Source organism: Panthera onca, chromosome B4 (genome assembly GCF_046562875.1).
Source record: "Panthera onca isolate mPanOnc1 chromosome B4, mPanOnc1 haplotype 2, whole genome shotgun sequence".
In the NCBI taxonomy this organism is placed as follows: domain Eukaryota; kingdom Metazoa; phylum Chordata; class Mammalia; order Carnivora; family Felidae; genus Panthera; species Panthera onca.
The window spans coordinates 30,265,115-30,280,476 of NC_138345.1; the positions used below are offsets into that span (position 1 = coordinate 30,265,115).

The window sequence follows — 15,362 nt, forward strand, 5'->3', positions numbered from 1 at the left end:
AATGACTGACAAGTGATTTAATTCTCAGATGTGTTTCTGACATCATAAGGATCTTTTAGTATGCCAATCACATTCTTGGCTAGCATGGATCTGTGTTTGAGGCCACAAACCTGTCTGAGCAGTTATATTTTCAGGTACCTGCAATTGTTAAGCCAGGAGATGAAGAAGTTAACTGGTCCCAGACCTGCTGGTTAATGTGACTGATTATGGCCCTGTCTTTGGGCTTCACAGTGGCCACACTTTTACCTGAAGAATGCCATCCCTGGGGCACCTGGGTGGCTCAGTCGGTTAAGCATCTGACTTCGACTCAGGTCATGATCTCACAGTTCGAGCCCCGCGTCCGGCTCTGTGCTGACAGCTCAGAGTCTGGAGCCCACTTCGGATTCTGTGTCTCCCTCTCTCTGACCCTCCCCCATTCATGCTCTTTCTCTATCTCAAAAATAAATAAAAATTTAAAAAAAAATTAAAAAAAAAAGAATGCCATCCCCTTTTCTGGGATGTGAATTTTCAAGCTATGTCTTTCTCCCCTTTTTTGTTTCTCTTAAGGCAAATGCCTGCCCTTAGTATGGTAGAAAAAGTTTTCATAGGTGGGACTTTCTAAAGCTTAGAATGGTTGCATGTAAAATAATCTCTTCTAAGTCCTGCATTGGTGCCTGCCATACCCCCATTAAAGTTGCCCACTGGGCAGTTATTTTAGCTTCAGAAGACACTACCAGGGGTACATATGTCACTCAGGAGTCATAAATACTGATCTGTTCACAACTATTATCTATTCATGCTCATCTTAGGTGCTCACATCAGTTGGCAAAACTGAGGGAAGAATATTCGTCATAATTTCTAATGTTTTGGGGGTATCACTTAGTTTACACACATTTTCTTAGACATTATTTTAGCTGATCTTTACAATAACCCAGGAGATAAGCAAATACAGTTTCTCCTTGCTTATGAGAAACCTAACCCTTAAAAGAGTAATAAAGTCCGTATGTGGGAGCCATGTTTGGCACCTGGGTCTCCTGACTCAGTATGCCCTTTACACACATGTCACGTACAGCCAAGTGTATATGGATGTGGATGTGGAAAGACATAGAAAGGAATAAAGGAGTCTGTGGGGGAAGAGAAAAAGACCAGATGGGGCACTGAAGAAGAGGTGGGGGTAGGAAGGAGGAATCCTGGGTGCTGAATCTGCAGGTGGTAGGAGGGCAGAGGGGCAAGGGGGAGCTATTCAGAGATGAGGGAAGGAGTAGTGACCAACATTAGGAGCCTCAGTCACTGAGAGAATTTGGGGAAAACATGCATATTTGGGCTTGAAAGAATGTGGTGTAGGACACAGTATACTGGACTGGGGATAAGAGAGCTCAGGCTGGCCTGGTTGTGCCATGAACAAGCCTGGGCACATGACTAACCCCTCTGGCCTCGGTGTCTTCAGTTATAAAACAAAGGACTTCACTCAGATCATCTCTAAGTTCCTGGGAGGTCACAATATCTGTGACTTTGGTGCAGGTACATACATGACATGAACATGAAGGAGCGGGTGCTGAGAGTGGCATAAGGCTAACACGGGCCTCAAGCAGATCTTCCCAGTTACTCATCTCATGGTTTGTGTTCAGCCAGCCTGGACAGGACTAACCTCTGGTCTGTGGGATCTAGGGACAAGATCCCAGTGACAGTACTTGAATGATATTGGCAATAGCAAGTGATACTTTCACCGAATGGGGATTCAATTTAAACCATTTTCTCAAAGTGAAGTGTCTTTATTGTCTTATTCCAGATGCTTCAAGGAATAGGACAAGGGTAAAGGGAATTCTGAGAATATGAGTTAGGAGTGGTCCCAAAGCCCCGGAGAATTTGTCTTTCTGGGCTGTGGTGTGGGGCAGAGACATTTCAACATTCATGCAGCCTTCAATCAGCCACCTTTGACCAACACTAAAAGCCCGTTACCAAGAAGGGAGTGAGAATAATTTCTCTCCTATTAGTACTTCCTCCTTCCCAAATGTGATGCTAGCCACTGGGAGTTGTAATTGCAGATATCACCAAGGACTATGGATATAAATTTCACAAAGGGCAAGACCTTCCATTATGAGTGGGAAGATGGCTTTAATTAAAAAAAAAAATCAATATATTGTTTCCAATCATTAGAATCCCATGTCTGTAGGAAAAATCAATCCTTTTCATATTAAAATGCTTACATTCACACTCAGATGTTATATTACACATGAGTCATTGAAGGAGGTCAGGAGGCGGTCTGCCTGAGGCCCAGAATGAGTCCCAGCCATGTCCATACTAAAATCGTAGGTGTTTGTGAGAGTCTGTCTTCAGGAAACCTGTGAGCTAAGAAATTCTACACAATACCACAGAGATTTGAAATTCTGTGCAGTAAAGAGGGTGCCTCATCTTGACACATTCTCTCCTCATTCTTCCAAATCCTCAAATGAAAGCAAAAATAAAAGGAAAAGCTAAAATCGCATCTTAAAGAGTGGGAGCATCTCCATTTTGCAGTGATTTCTCTCACTCCTCCTCCTCCATGTTGGCAGATTTTTACCACAGGGTTCAACCAACAGGCACCAGGGGATTCTAATGTTAACAAAGGGCTCCATTTTTAAAAGATAATTTATCTATTCATGCAAGAAAATGCTTTTGATTTTAATCAGCGGCAAGGGTTTGGTTCTCTCCTCTCGTTTCCTGAGAAGTAGGAGCAAATGGAGACAGGGCGGATCTCCTGGAGAACGTCACATATTACTGAAATAGACTCTTGACAGCATTAGATTCCCAGAGGTGCTATTCCATTCCCCACACAACATAATAGTAATGATCTTATGGAGAAATTTTGCCTTTATGGAAACTGTTTATTTCTAAGAACATTCTAATGTCAGGCTAAGTGTGAAGCTTCCCTAATAAAGAAGTAAAGGAAAACAAGGGTCCTAATTAAAAACATTGTTTAAGAAGACACTTGTGAGAGAAAAGAAAATCCCGCTTTACATGGAAAACTTAACCATGTATATTGCTAGAACGTATTGCAGAGTATTCACGCCAATTTCCCAGACCCCGTTCCTTGTCACTATTTATACTCTTCAAGCCCAATCCTTCTGGGCCCAGTTTCCCTCCTGTCCAGTTCAGCAGTTACTCCCTTTGAAGTCAGTGTGAAACTGATGCCCAAAGGGGAGATATATGCCCCAGGGATATCTAACCTACTGGTTTCTTTTTCTCATTTCACTGGGTTTGGAAAATGATGGAACAGTCTTTCTGTCTGTCAAGCGCTTCCCAGTTTGATTTCCTATCTGTGGAAACAGAGCAGACGTGCCTGCATGCTACCTAGGCACTCATCAGTGAGGGCAATGAAAATGTTTTTATTAGCATTCTAGGAAATCAAGGGGCTGGTTTCAAAAGCTCATATATTTGCCACTTTTTGAATTTTTTCCTGGGTAAGGGAACTGGAGTCTACCCAAATTATTCATTGCTGACGACAGGAGCATGGACTCAGCCTGGTTGGATTCGAATAAAAGCATAGTTCCATTCCTTGACTTTGGGAAGTGACTCTACTTCCCTCTGCCTCATTCTACAACTTGGGGACAATCCTAATACCTATCTGGGAAGGGTTTTTATTTATTTATTTATTTTTGTATTAAGTCATCAGATTCATACAAAAAGCCTTTATCAGATAGATACTATCATTTCCCCCATGTTACAAAGGGGGAAAATGAGGTTCAGAGAGGTAACTCAGTTGCCTAACACAAAGGGTTTTGTGTTAATTCCATGGCTCATAGTACAGTGCCATATACGGAAGAAGAGTATAATGCATGTTAACTATTATCATAATTGTTTTAGATCATCCCAGTGATATTTTCAAATAGCGAACAGAAAGGTGCCAAAAAAGAATGCTGGAAGTCCCAACAACTAGGGGGCAAAGAGAAGAAGAGAGAAGAAAGTGATCAGTAATAAGGACACAAACACCAGCATTTATGGTTTAATGTGCACCAGGCACTATTCTAAGTGCTTCACATGTTTTAAGCCATTTCATCTCCATTAGATTTTGAGGTAGGGAAGCATCTTATCCACCACTTATAGAGGAGAAGACTGAGACAGAGAGGTTTGGGAAATTTCCCGAGGTCACACTGCTGGTTGGTGGCACAGACCTCCTGGTCTGGTTCTGGAGCCCATCTCCTTAAGCATCACACTCAGCCACTGTCTAAAGGGGATTGATAGGCAGAGCTAAAAAGTTAGCAGAAGAACAAGAGACACCATCATGAGACTCAGGAGGGCCTGAGTTGTTGGTAGTGTTAAATTACCTTATACAGGTCGTGGTCCTGGTGGGAAAGAGATGACACCCCTGAAATTGGGAAATTTGAGGAAAGTTTAATAAAGAGACTATTTACAAAGGTATGGGCAAGTATAGAGAACCCAAAAGTACTAATGGAATATTCACTGGCAGGTAAGAGCAGAGAGTAGGGTCAGTACCTCTAAGGTCTAGACAGCTGAGCAGAGAGAGTGGATCCTGGGACTCTGAGAAAAATAGAGAGGGTGGGAGGGAGAGAGAGAGAGAGAGAGAGAGAGAGAGAATGAACAAGAGAGCACTGCTATTTGGAGAAGATACCCTAAGAAGAGCTGTGACTTCTGTCAAGGGCAGCAGCCCACTGCAGTCCTGTCCCTTAGAAAGAAGTGGGATATATACACCCAGCTGTGACTCTTCTATAATTTTCTGGGGCTTTCCACTGGTCAAACCCAACTAGCAGCCAAAGTACAAGGGAACCCATTTAAACAACTGGTAGAGTTCAGCTTCCCAGCATACAGAGTAGGGCACATTAGCAGGAGAGGAGATTTAGAGAAGTGCACGGATGATAGCCAGCAGTGACTCAGAAAAGTTATGCAAAATAGGGGCCAAAAGTTTATGAATGGGTTTAGCAATTCAAACACTACTGGTTATTTTGTTAGAACATTTTTCAGTGGAGACATGGGGTGTGCAAGAAACCCAAGGGCAGTGAGTTGAATAGTAAATGGAAAGTAACACAGTGCAGGCAGTAAACAGAGACTATTTTCAAGGCTGGTGGCTGTGCAGGGAAAGAGAGAGAGATTGGGGGAGGAGTAAAGGGGAGCGAGGGGGAGTAATGGAGGGAGAGAGAAGTGACAGTTGGAATACAGATGATGGAGCAAGGTCCTCAGGAAGCTGAAGGAGTTGCTAGTGAAATGGCAAGGAAGAAGGGAAAGAGAAAAGGATTTATATGGATGCAGATAAATGTGTGCTCTCGGGGTACAGGAAATAGATGTTGTTGTCATTAACTATTTCCCTATATGAGACTGGAAGTGAAGTCATGTCCTGAGATTGGCGGGGAAGGCATTATGGAAAGTATAAGAGTGGAGGGTAGTGCTTGAAGGAACCTTACAAGAAACGGGAGAAGGAATTAATCACAATCAAACAGAAGGATTACCTGGCTCAGGTAGGAGAAGATAGAATTGCAGAAACATGGATTTGCTGCTGTCTTTTTCCTCCAGGGAATCTCATAGGCCTGGAGGTAGGATAGGAGAAGGCAGAAAGTTGGCTTGGCATTTTCTCAGTCTGGAAAAACAGGATAAGGACAAACGTATTGAGGGTGTTGGTGAGAAGTAGCATGAAGCATAGATACTGGATTCTAGACTGAATAGGGAAGGAAAAGGCCAGGGGCTGATTAGAGAAAACAGCTGCAGTGACCTGGAAAGCTTGGGGGATGGAAGTGTGCATTTGACCAGCATATGGTTGGGAGGGAGAGAGGTGGAAGGACAGAAGGTCATGATCAGAAAGCGGGATGAGAGGATTTGTAATTTGAAGTGATGATAACTTCTTAGGTATGGCCGTGAGTTAATCATCACGTTTATTTTACTCTGTTTTCCACGGCTTATCAATGCTTATAAATGAAGATTGTGTGAAAAATGTCAGCCAGCTCAAGAGTGAGGAAGGCATAGCATGATCTTCTCCAGGCACTGGGCCCGCACTGCTTAGAGATGCCCCAACTGGGAGCATGGAGGATTTCACTGTGGCTGAGGGCGGCGGTCACCGCTGGCAGCAGAAGGACAGCTAGACAAGGGGCAGGCAGAACAGTGGGGGAGCATAGACGCACTGCGAGCAAGCGTTTGGGAGACATTGGTTCAGCTGGAACACCTTTAAGACGATGGCATTTCGACCAGAGGCTGTGCACTTAGGGCAACCCACGGAACGTGCCCGCGGAGAAGGCGACACCGCACCACAAGCTCCAGAAAAGCAGAGGCTGCAGAGGGTCAGGCAAGGCAAGAACCGGCCCTGGCGCAACGCCCTGTGCGCATGTGCGTGGGCTGCTGACTCCCGGCAGGAGGATTGCACTTGGAAGCCGGGCCTGAGTGTTCTCGGAAGCTGTGTAACAAATTCAATCTGGATTTTCATTCTATGAGAGAGAGAGAGAGAGAGAGAGAGAGAGAGAGAGAGAGAGAGAGAACTTTTTTCATGACACATAGGGTAGAATTTGACCGTGTCTCAACTCCAAACTTGCAAAGAAGAATTTATTCCGGAGTATTTGAGATGTCACCACTTATTTTAAGATTTCTTTTTCTTTTGAGGGGTTAGTGGGGAAAATAATCAAAACATTTCTTTAATTAGAAGAAGCCTACAATAAAGAAGGGGGGATCAAGATTTAATTGCTGTATTTTTTTGTTTAGCAAAATGTGTACCCAATTAAATGCAGTTGAGCAGTTCTGGGAAGAAATTAATAAACAGGGGGTGGGGGAGAAGATGAGGAAGCAGAGGGAAGAGACTGTTCCCAAGCTGAGATTTTGGTTGCCAAGTTTCAACAAAGAGCAAAGCTTAGCTCCGAAGGAGAAGCCCTTGAGAGATGGGGTTTAGAATAGTAGTACAAACAGAAACCCCAAATGAGGCAAGTTGGGGAGACATTTCTCTAATGCAGTTCATCCTCAACAGGTGCTGGCAACATCTGTAATGAGACTATCCATGATAAAAAGCTTCTCATACCTTAATCCACATTATATTACATTCACAAACACATTGCCATCCTCTTCCATCCTCCTCCCCCTGAGATGCAGGAATAAATAATGTACTATTAAAATCACATCTCTGCTTTCTGCCTAAGAACATTAAAAGTGAGAAGAAGAAAAAATAGATTCCACCATCCCATTATCCCCAGGGGAATGCAACTGGTAAACATGAAGATATATTCAGGATGATCCAATAGAAGAAACCCTCATATAGCCAGCCACACCAGTCTATTAAAAAACCTAAAGATTATACATTGAGTGGATCCTATGATAGATACAAATAAATGAGGAATCTTAATTTAATTCAAATATTACTACCGTAATACAAATGCCCATGTTTGGAAAATGGAATCAATTTCTTTCTGAGAGCCACACAAAATCAGAGCCTTCATTCATTCATTTATCCATTCATTCATTCATTTGTCCTACAACAAATATGTATTAACCATTTACTGTGTGCAAGACACAGAAGTACAGGAATTCAAAATCTAGAAAAAGTTGAGGAAGCCCTGTGTATCACTTAAGTTTTATGGTCTCTGAAAAAAAGGTGGCTAGTAAAAGAGATATTTTTCTACCTTCCCGCCTTAATTTACCTTCCTTTACTATGGGCTTACTGTAAAATTCAGTTAACCAGTTTACAATGTATCTGAAGGTAGAGCTTTATAGCCTGGCACATAGGTGCTTTTCATAAAAATAGTTTGAGATGATTAAATTCCACAGTGTTGTTCCTTTTGGTCTAAAGAAGATATGCATGCTTTGGCTTCCTTACCTATACGTTGCCTTTGATCCGTTCATTCATGCATTCATCAAATGTATATTCCTCATCTACAGAGCAGCAGAATATTCTTGGTGCTGGCAATACAAACATGAATAAGATTGAGTCTTTCCTTTAAAGGAGCTTATCATGAGTGGGATGCAAGAAGATAGACACATCTCTGCAAAAATCTTACAGGTTCTGGGATAGCACAGTGAGACCTAAGAGACAAAAGACAGTGGGAAGGTCAAGAAAGTTTCCAGAAATGCTTCATCAAGTTCATGGCTTCTGCCTGAATTTGAATGATAAGTAGACATGGGGGATGAATAAGAAGAAAGTCATTTTAGGTGAAGGGAACAGCCTGGCATGCTCGTGGAAAGGTAAACATCTGTTCAGCCAAGTAAATGGGTCCAGATTGGGTGGTGGAGGACTGGAAAAGTGGGGGACAAGAAAACCCACTGGGTGATAATATTGGGAGGTGGGTGTACGTGGAAGGAAGTAATCCTTGTTCAGTGGTAGTTCCTTTCTGTTGCAATATCTAGAGATTCCTTTACTCATGACATAAATCAAGTCTATCTTCTTAAAGATTTTTTAAAAATTAATATAGATTTATAAAGAAATATGGAGGATGTGAGAGAGAAGATTATTCTGAGATTATTAAAGTGGTTCTACAGTTTACTGATTGGAACACTTTGAGAAATTGCTGAAATAAAAAAACTATAGTTTCAAAACAATTGACCTAACAATTTTGTTTGGCACAATAGAGGTGTTTGGTTTTTTGTTTTTGTTTTTGTTTTTTTTTAACCAAACCAACATGAAGTTTTTAAAAATTAGGGGTTGATTGCCCCATAAGAGGTCATATAGAAACTATTTATTGAATATAGAGATATAGGAGGTCAGTAAATGTACACAAAAGAATAAACAGAATTATATAAATCTCATAGATCTCTGTGAGAATGTACATACTATGTATATATGCATATTCATTAATCTATTTTTTTACTCACTGGTCTCATTTTAAGACTAATAATGCTACCTAAACTGACAAAACAGGCAAGCTTTATAACTCAGTCCCAATTTACAGAAAAAACAACAACAACAAAATCAGATCAAGTGTGAGTCAAGCAAAGCTCTGTTTACATATTATGCACAGAAAGAGTACTGGAAATCCCTATACCCAGAATATAGACACACACATTTAATGATACAACTACATATTAGCATCATTCTGCGTGTTTTTCTATCCAAATGCACTTGAAACATTTAGTCTGAGTCTATGCCACAATCGTGCATTTCATTGGAGTGCCATGGATGGTAACTCAGATTTGAACTGCCATTTTGTTTCACTATGGCTTCCTATGTGAGTCTCTGCTAGGGAAGAGTCAGAAAAAGTGTTTCAGACCAATGTCTCCAGACCATGAGGTATGTACTTTTTTGCATTTACATCTTTTAAATGTCCCTTTTGCCATTTTCAAATATGCAGTTTCTGTGCTACCAGCTACACTGTGAACTCTGAGCATGGTATCTGGATTAGGTCTCAGAATGTACCAGGCCTATGACAGTCACTAAATGACCAGCTGACTTTTGATCAGGTCTGAAGGCTAAAACTTTATGCTTGGTGAATTGAAGACAAAGGATAACCTGATAGCATTTCAGTTGAACTGAAATTGTTGTGTATCACAGACTTCCAAAAGTACTAAACAACTTCATCTAGAAGATCAATTTGCTGAGGTGATCTGAGAGAATGTTTCGTAGTTAATTCAGTTGAGCAGGCCTACTTGTGGGCAGTGCTGATCAAAATCAGATACACCACAGGATGGAAACTCTTTATCAGAAAGGTGGAAAACTAGAGATACCTGTCTCAAAACTTCCCAAACGATAATGGAATTTGCTTAGTACTAGCAACATCTCTGGAATCATTTGTATTAGAGTCACCTGGGTGTTGATTTAAAAAAAAAAAAGACAAAATTCTAAGTTCAAGCATATACTGCCCCCAATAGACTCTCTGGAAGTGGGGCCCTAGAATCTGGATTTATGGGAAATTTTCCAGGAGGTTTATTCATTCACTATAGTTTGAGATGTCCAAAGAATGTTGTTCTAGACATAAGGACAGACCCATTCTCTATAGAAAATGGTGTGCCATGGGGGGGCCTGGGTGGCTCAGTCTGTTAAGCATCCAACTTCGGCTTAGGTCATGATCTCACAGTTCATGAGTTCGAGCCCCACGTTGGGCTCTGTGCTGACAGCTCAGAGCCTGGAGTCTGCTTCAGATTCTGTGTCTCCCGCTCTGTCTGCCCCTCCCCAGCTTGCTCTCTTTGTCTCTCTCTCTCTTTCTCAAAAATAAATAAACATTAAAAAAATTAAAAATGGTGTCCCTGTCTGTGGGAGCCCCTGTAGTTCACCTCACTGGAAATTTGGGTGCCTGACTGTACTTCCCATGTCACGGCATGCAGAAACCTGTCAACCACTCTGCCCTCTCAGGTGTCTTCCATCACATCAGCAACAGTCTTCAGAGAAGCCTTCAGTTCTCCCAGAAAGTCACCATGCAATCCTTCACAACACAAAGCTGAACATTCTCACTCCTCTGACCATTTTGAAAATACACCACATTGTTAATGTAGTTCCATCTAAATGCTCTTTCCTCAACTTTTTAATAATTACTGGTTACCAGGCTTGACATTCTAAAATAGGGTGATGCATTTACCAAGGTGACAGGGTGTTTGTGAGGCTTAATTAATTAAGGCTTGGAGAGTGCATAGAGAAGGATTTTTTTATCAGCATTCAATATTTTTATTTATTTGCAATACAATTTAGAACTTTCTCCATAATGTGGAAAAATTACAAACATCCATTTAATTCCTCAGGGTACTTGAGAGTAAAAAGCTGGCTACAGGAGAGTAGGGAATTGCTGCAGTTTCTACTATAATAACCAGCAGCGTGGAAGTGAAATAAAAATATATTACTCCAGGTGGAAGGTTATCTGAAGCCCTAAATGGGCCTGTTGCTGATATCCTCATGGTTGGCACACACAGAAAACCAGACACTCAAACCCCTCCCCTGTTTCCCCTTAATAGGTCAGCACTGAAGCCCAGAAATACCGAGTGCGTGAAGATGTCAGTGACAATAAATATTTTTTTTCAGTTAATGGGCTTCATGAATACATAGATTTCAAGTTAAGGCAATTATCTAATTTCAACTCACCACTTGCTAATTTACTAATTCATTAACTTGAGGAAACGGTCATCCTGCTTGATGCTGGCCTCCTGACAATAGAGCTGAGTCTTGGCAGGGATTTATTTCCAACAACACCAGGGACAAAAAGCATGAGATATTTTTGAAGAATAATAAAAAATGGATTAAAGGGAATAGAAATAATTTATCATGTGCAGATGTGCAGAAAGAAAAGATGGTGGCTTTGCAGTCTTATTTTATAAAAACAAAATTACAGTGAAGGTGTCTTACCCAATCAACAATCTTAACACAGGGATCTTATCAGCTATCAGGTGTACTAGATTTCATAAAAATCATATCATCAAAGGAATAGTCAGTAAATTTCCCCTCTTCTGCCTAACCTACCTCAGACCTTGCAACCCTGATGAGAAGGGAAAGCAACACAAATCTGGCAGATTCTTTGTTAAAATCCAAAGGCTGTGTGCATGTCAGTGCCTCCCTAAGGAGGTTCATGTCTGCCAAATGACTTGAAAATCCTACACCAGTTCTTCTCTGTAGGAAAGGATGAAAAAGATATATTCAAGAAAGGAAGGAAATATGGATTGAGATATGACTTGTGGCTTCTGGAATCTTCCAAGGAGGAAAGCACTTCCAAAAAACCACTTATAGGTACTTTTCTGCATCTGATAAGTATTAAATGAATTATCCAATGAGTCTTACTTTCATACAGGACTAAAATATTTCATTCAGGCATTTTTTTAAAAAAAACAAAAAGAAAACAAAAAGTATCATGGTTTTTAGAAAGACTCACAATCAAAATAGTTGTGGGGCACCTGGGTGGCTCAGTTGGTTGAGCATCCGACTTCGTCTCAGGTCATGATCTCGCGGTTTGTGAACCCCGCATCGGGCTCCGTGCTGACACCTCAGAGCCTGGAGCCTGCTTCAGATTCTGTGTCCCCCTTTCTCTCCACCCCACCTCTGCTTGTGCTCTGTCTCCCTCTGTCTTTAAAAAATGAATAAACATAAAAAAATTTTTTAATTAAAAAAATAGTTGTATTTTCTACTTTGTGACTTGCTTTTTATACTCTTAGAGATGCCCTTTGATGAATAATTTGTTAACCTGTTTTCTTTTTAGTTAGAACTTTTCTATCTGTTTGAAAAATATTCCCATTCCTAAGGTCTAAAAGCTCTACTCTTTGACTTTGTCATTTATGTCATGAATCAACCTGGAACTAATTTTTCCAATATGGCTGAATAATCATTTGTGCCAGCACTGTTTAGTCCTTTTTCCATGATTCTGCAGGGTCACCTTTGCTATACGTAAGTCTCCATTCATATGTGGGTCTGTCTCTGGATTTTATATTCTGTTCCACTGATTTGATTTATCTGCTTATCCTTAACCCATACCATACTGCTTTATCTGCTGTGGATTCCTATGAGCCTCAATACTTGATAGAGAAAGTCTTCTTCCTCCTCTTTCTTCTTCTTTGGAAACATCATGGCTATTTACGTTTGCTTTTTGCTTTTCCATATCAATTTTAGAATAAGTTTGCCAAATTCCACAAAAAAGGGAAAATATTGATATTCTAACTGGAATTGCCTTAGATCTATGGAAAAATTCAGGAAAGAATTTAAGTCTTTGCAATACTATTCTTCTAAGACATGAATATTCTGTGTCTACGTATTTAGGTTTTCTCTAATTCTTTTCAATTGTGTGTCATAGTCTCCTATAAAGAGGTACTGTACATTTTTGTTAGATAATTTTTCTTTTTGATACTGTCGTAAAAGAAACACAGAGTCACAGAAAAATATATGTTATATATTCAGAATATATGCCTTTTAAAAATTCAAACCAAAATCAAAAAGACAAAAAGTCTAGTAGCCAAGACCTTGAACGGTACTTGATAAGAAAGTTTATCCAAATGGTGAATAAAATCATAGAAGGCACTCAATATCATTATCACCAGGAAAATGCAAATTAAAACTACAGTGAAGTACCACCCCTGCCCCCAAATTGCTAAAATTAAAAAGATTGACAATAGCAAATGTTGACAAGAATGTGAAGCAATTGAGAACTGTCATATACTGCTGGTGGGGGTGTCAAACTACTTTGGAAAAAAGTTTGGTGCTTTTTACCACAGTGGATGATATTTATACCCTATAACCAAGCATTTCTGCCTTAAAGAATGTCCTAGAGAACTCTGTGTGTTTGTCCTCCAGATTACATATACGGGAACATTCACAAGAACACCCTTATAATAACCAGCTACTGGAAAAAAACTCAAATGTCTATGGACAAAAGAATGGATGAATAAATTGTGGTAAGTTCATTCAATAGAATATTACGCCACAATTGAAATGAACAATGTATGAGTACACATAAAAGTCAGGTAAATCTCACAAACATAATGTTGATTGTAAGAACCAGACAGAAAGTAATAAATATTGTATGACTCCATTTATAGCAAATTTAAAAACAGTCAAACAGCATAAAGAAAGGCAAGGGGCTAATTACCACAAAAGTCAGCTCAAAACAGAAGGAACCTGTGACTGAGAAGGAGAACCAGAAGGTTTAGAGGTGTTGACAATGGTCTCTTTTGAACTGGGTAATAATTGTAAGGGTGTTGATTTTATAATAATTGAATAAATGTACATTTCTGTTTCATGCAATTTTCTGTATAGGACTACATTACAAAATATGACAGTAAAGGGGTACATGGGTGGCCCAGCTGGTTGGGTGACTGACTCTGGATTTTGGCTCAGGTCAAGATCCCAGGGTTATGGGATTGAGCCCTGTGTCGGACTCCATACTGAGCCTGGAGCTTGCTTGGAATTCTCTCTCTCTCCCTTTCTCTCTCTCTCTCTCTCTGCCCCTCCCCTGCTCACATTCAAGCACACTCTCCCTCTATCTCTCTCTCTCTAAAATAAAGAAATAAATTTTTAAAATATGACAATAAATATTTTTGCAATTTAGTTTTAAAAACTTAGAAAATCACACATGCACACACACACACACACACACACACACACTGTACCTCATTCTTTAAAATTTGTGGATTATATCTGTGGGAGTGCAAATACAACATGGAGAGTATATGCTGGCACATTATTTTACATTTGCAGTTGCTCATTTATCAATTCAATAGTGAATAACCTTTATGATATGAACCTCTTGATTATAATACTCAGCTTTGAAAAAATTGTTTTAGCACCATATTATATATGTCAACATATCTTTAATTATAGATATATGCCCATAAAATATTTAAGGATTCATACATTTTTCTATGAAGGCTAATAAATAGGTAGTTTTGATAATGAGACTTTTTCCTGAGAGAAAGCATGTGTCCAATTACATTCTGTTTTGCATTTTCAGCTGAGTACTCCTCTGGTTTTTTAACTTATAAACACTTAGATGATATGAGTATAATCTCCCACAAAGCTGTTGAATAACTTTTTATATGGTTAGGAATATCAGAAATAGTTGTTTTTTTTTTTTTTCCCCTAGTGGCTAAAATAAGACTTCTTGTAGTCTTCATAAATAACAGAAACAATAAAAATGATTAAACAGGTACCTGGAATTTGGAACCTACATTTTCCTCATGTATAGTGTTTGGGGACCACCCTGTTCTTACCCTCACCTATCCCTTATAGTGTGTGTCTGATTCACAGAAGTGATTACTCATGAAGCAGTGTTATTCCAAACAATGGTAGAATGCTGGCTGGTACTCAGACTCTCAGCAACCAGTTGAAGGAAGAAAGGAGAGAAAGAAAGAAAGAGATACAGAAGGAAGAAAAGGAGGAAGGGAAGGAAGAGTACAAGAAAAACTGTCTGACAAATTATAGACCAAAGAATGAAAAAAAAGCGAATGAATGGGTAAAAAGTCAATGGATGGATGAAAAATGAGAATATAAGTAAAATAATTAGTGACTGCTTTAAAATCAGTGGATATATGAGTGAATGAATAAAGAAAATACAGAAGAAGAATAGAAGTAAATGAATGAAAGAATGGATGGTTGGATGAATAAGTAAAAAATGAGTGAATGACAGAAAGTATAATGGCTAAATGAATGAAGAATGGAAATAAGTAAACAAAAAAAAGAGTGAGTAAAAAATGAGAGAATGAGTGAATACAAGAAAGAATGAGAACCAAAGGGATTAGTCCTTCATTTTAAAATTTTTTTTTCAACGTTTTTTATTTATTTTTGGGACAGAGAGAGACAGAGCATGAACGGGGGAGGGGCAGAGAGAGAGGGAGACACAGAATCGGAAACAGGCTCCAGGCTCCGAGCCATCAGCCCAGAGCCTGACGCGGGGCTCGAACTCACAGACCGCGAGATCGTGACCTGGCTGAAGTCGGACGCTTAACCGACTGCGCCACCCAGGCGCCCCAGTCCTTCATTTTATATAAGTGGAAACAAGAGGTCAGTGTAAATAAGCTATTTT

At 39.9% G+C, this 15,362-nt stretch overlaps 2 protein-coding genes across 12 annotated transcripts in view; both read right to left on the reverse strand.

Annotated features, from left to right (window-relative positions):
* NRP1 (neuropilin 1) overlaps positions 1-15,362 on the reverse strand; it is a 503,454-nt gene that overhangs the window by 414,811 nt on the left and 73,281 nt on the right. The window lies entirely within an intron of this gene.
* The window catches only part of LOC144616831 (uncharacterized), a 35,541-nt gene that overhangs the window by 2,219 nt on the left and 17,960 nt on the right, over positions 1-15,362 (reverse strand). Inside the window, exons 2-7 of one of the 11 annotated variants that reach the window (XR_013556567.1) lie at positions 7,760-7,842; positions 6,968-7,027; positions 6,087-6,386; positions 5,421-5,548; positions 4,284-4,324; positions 3,949-4,183 (exon numbers count right to left, since the gene is read on the reverse strand). Coding sequence is in view for 5 of the 11 variants with exons in the window: in XM_078449200.2 (XP_078305326.1) it covers positions 4,105-4,183; positions 4,284-4,324; positions 5,421-5,498; positions 6,128-6,386; positions 7,760-7,785 (483 nt within the window). In the remaining 6 variants the exon portion in view is untranslated. Of the gene's footprint in view, positions 1-3,948; positions 4,184-4,283; positions 4,325-5,420; positions 5,549-6,086; positions 6,387-6,967; positions 7,028-7,759; positions 7,843-7,940; positions 7,966-15,362 lie in introns of those variants that run through there. The other 10 variants (XR_013556566.1, XR_013556571.2, XR_013556568.2 and 7 more) reach the window with 10 other exon arrangements.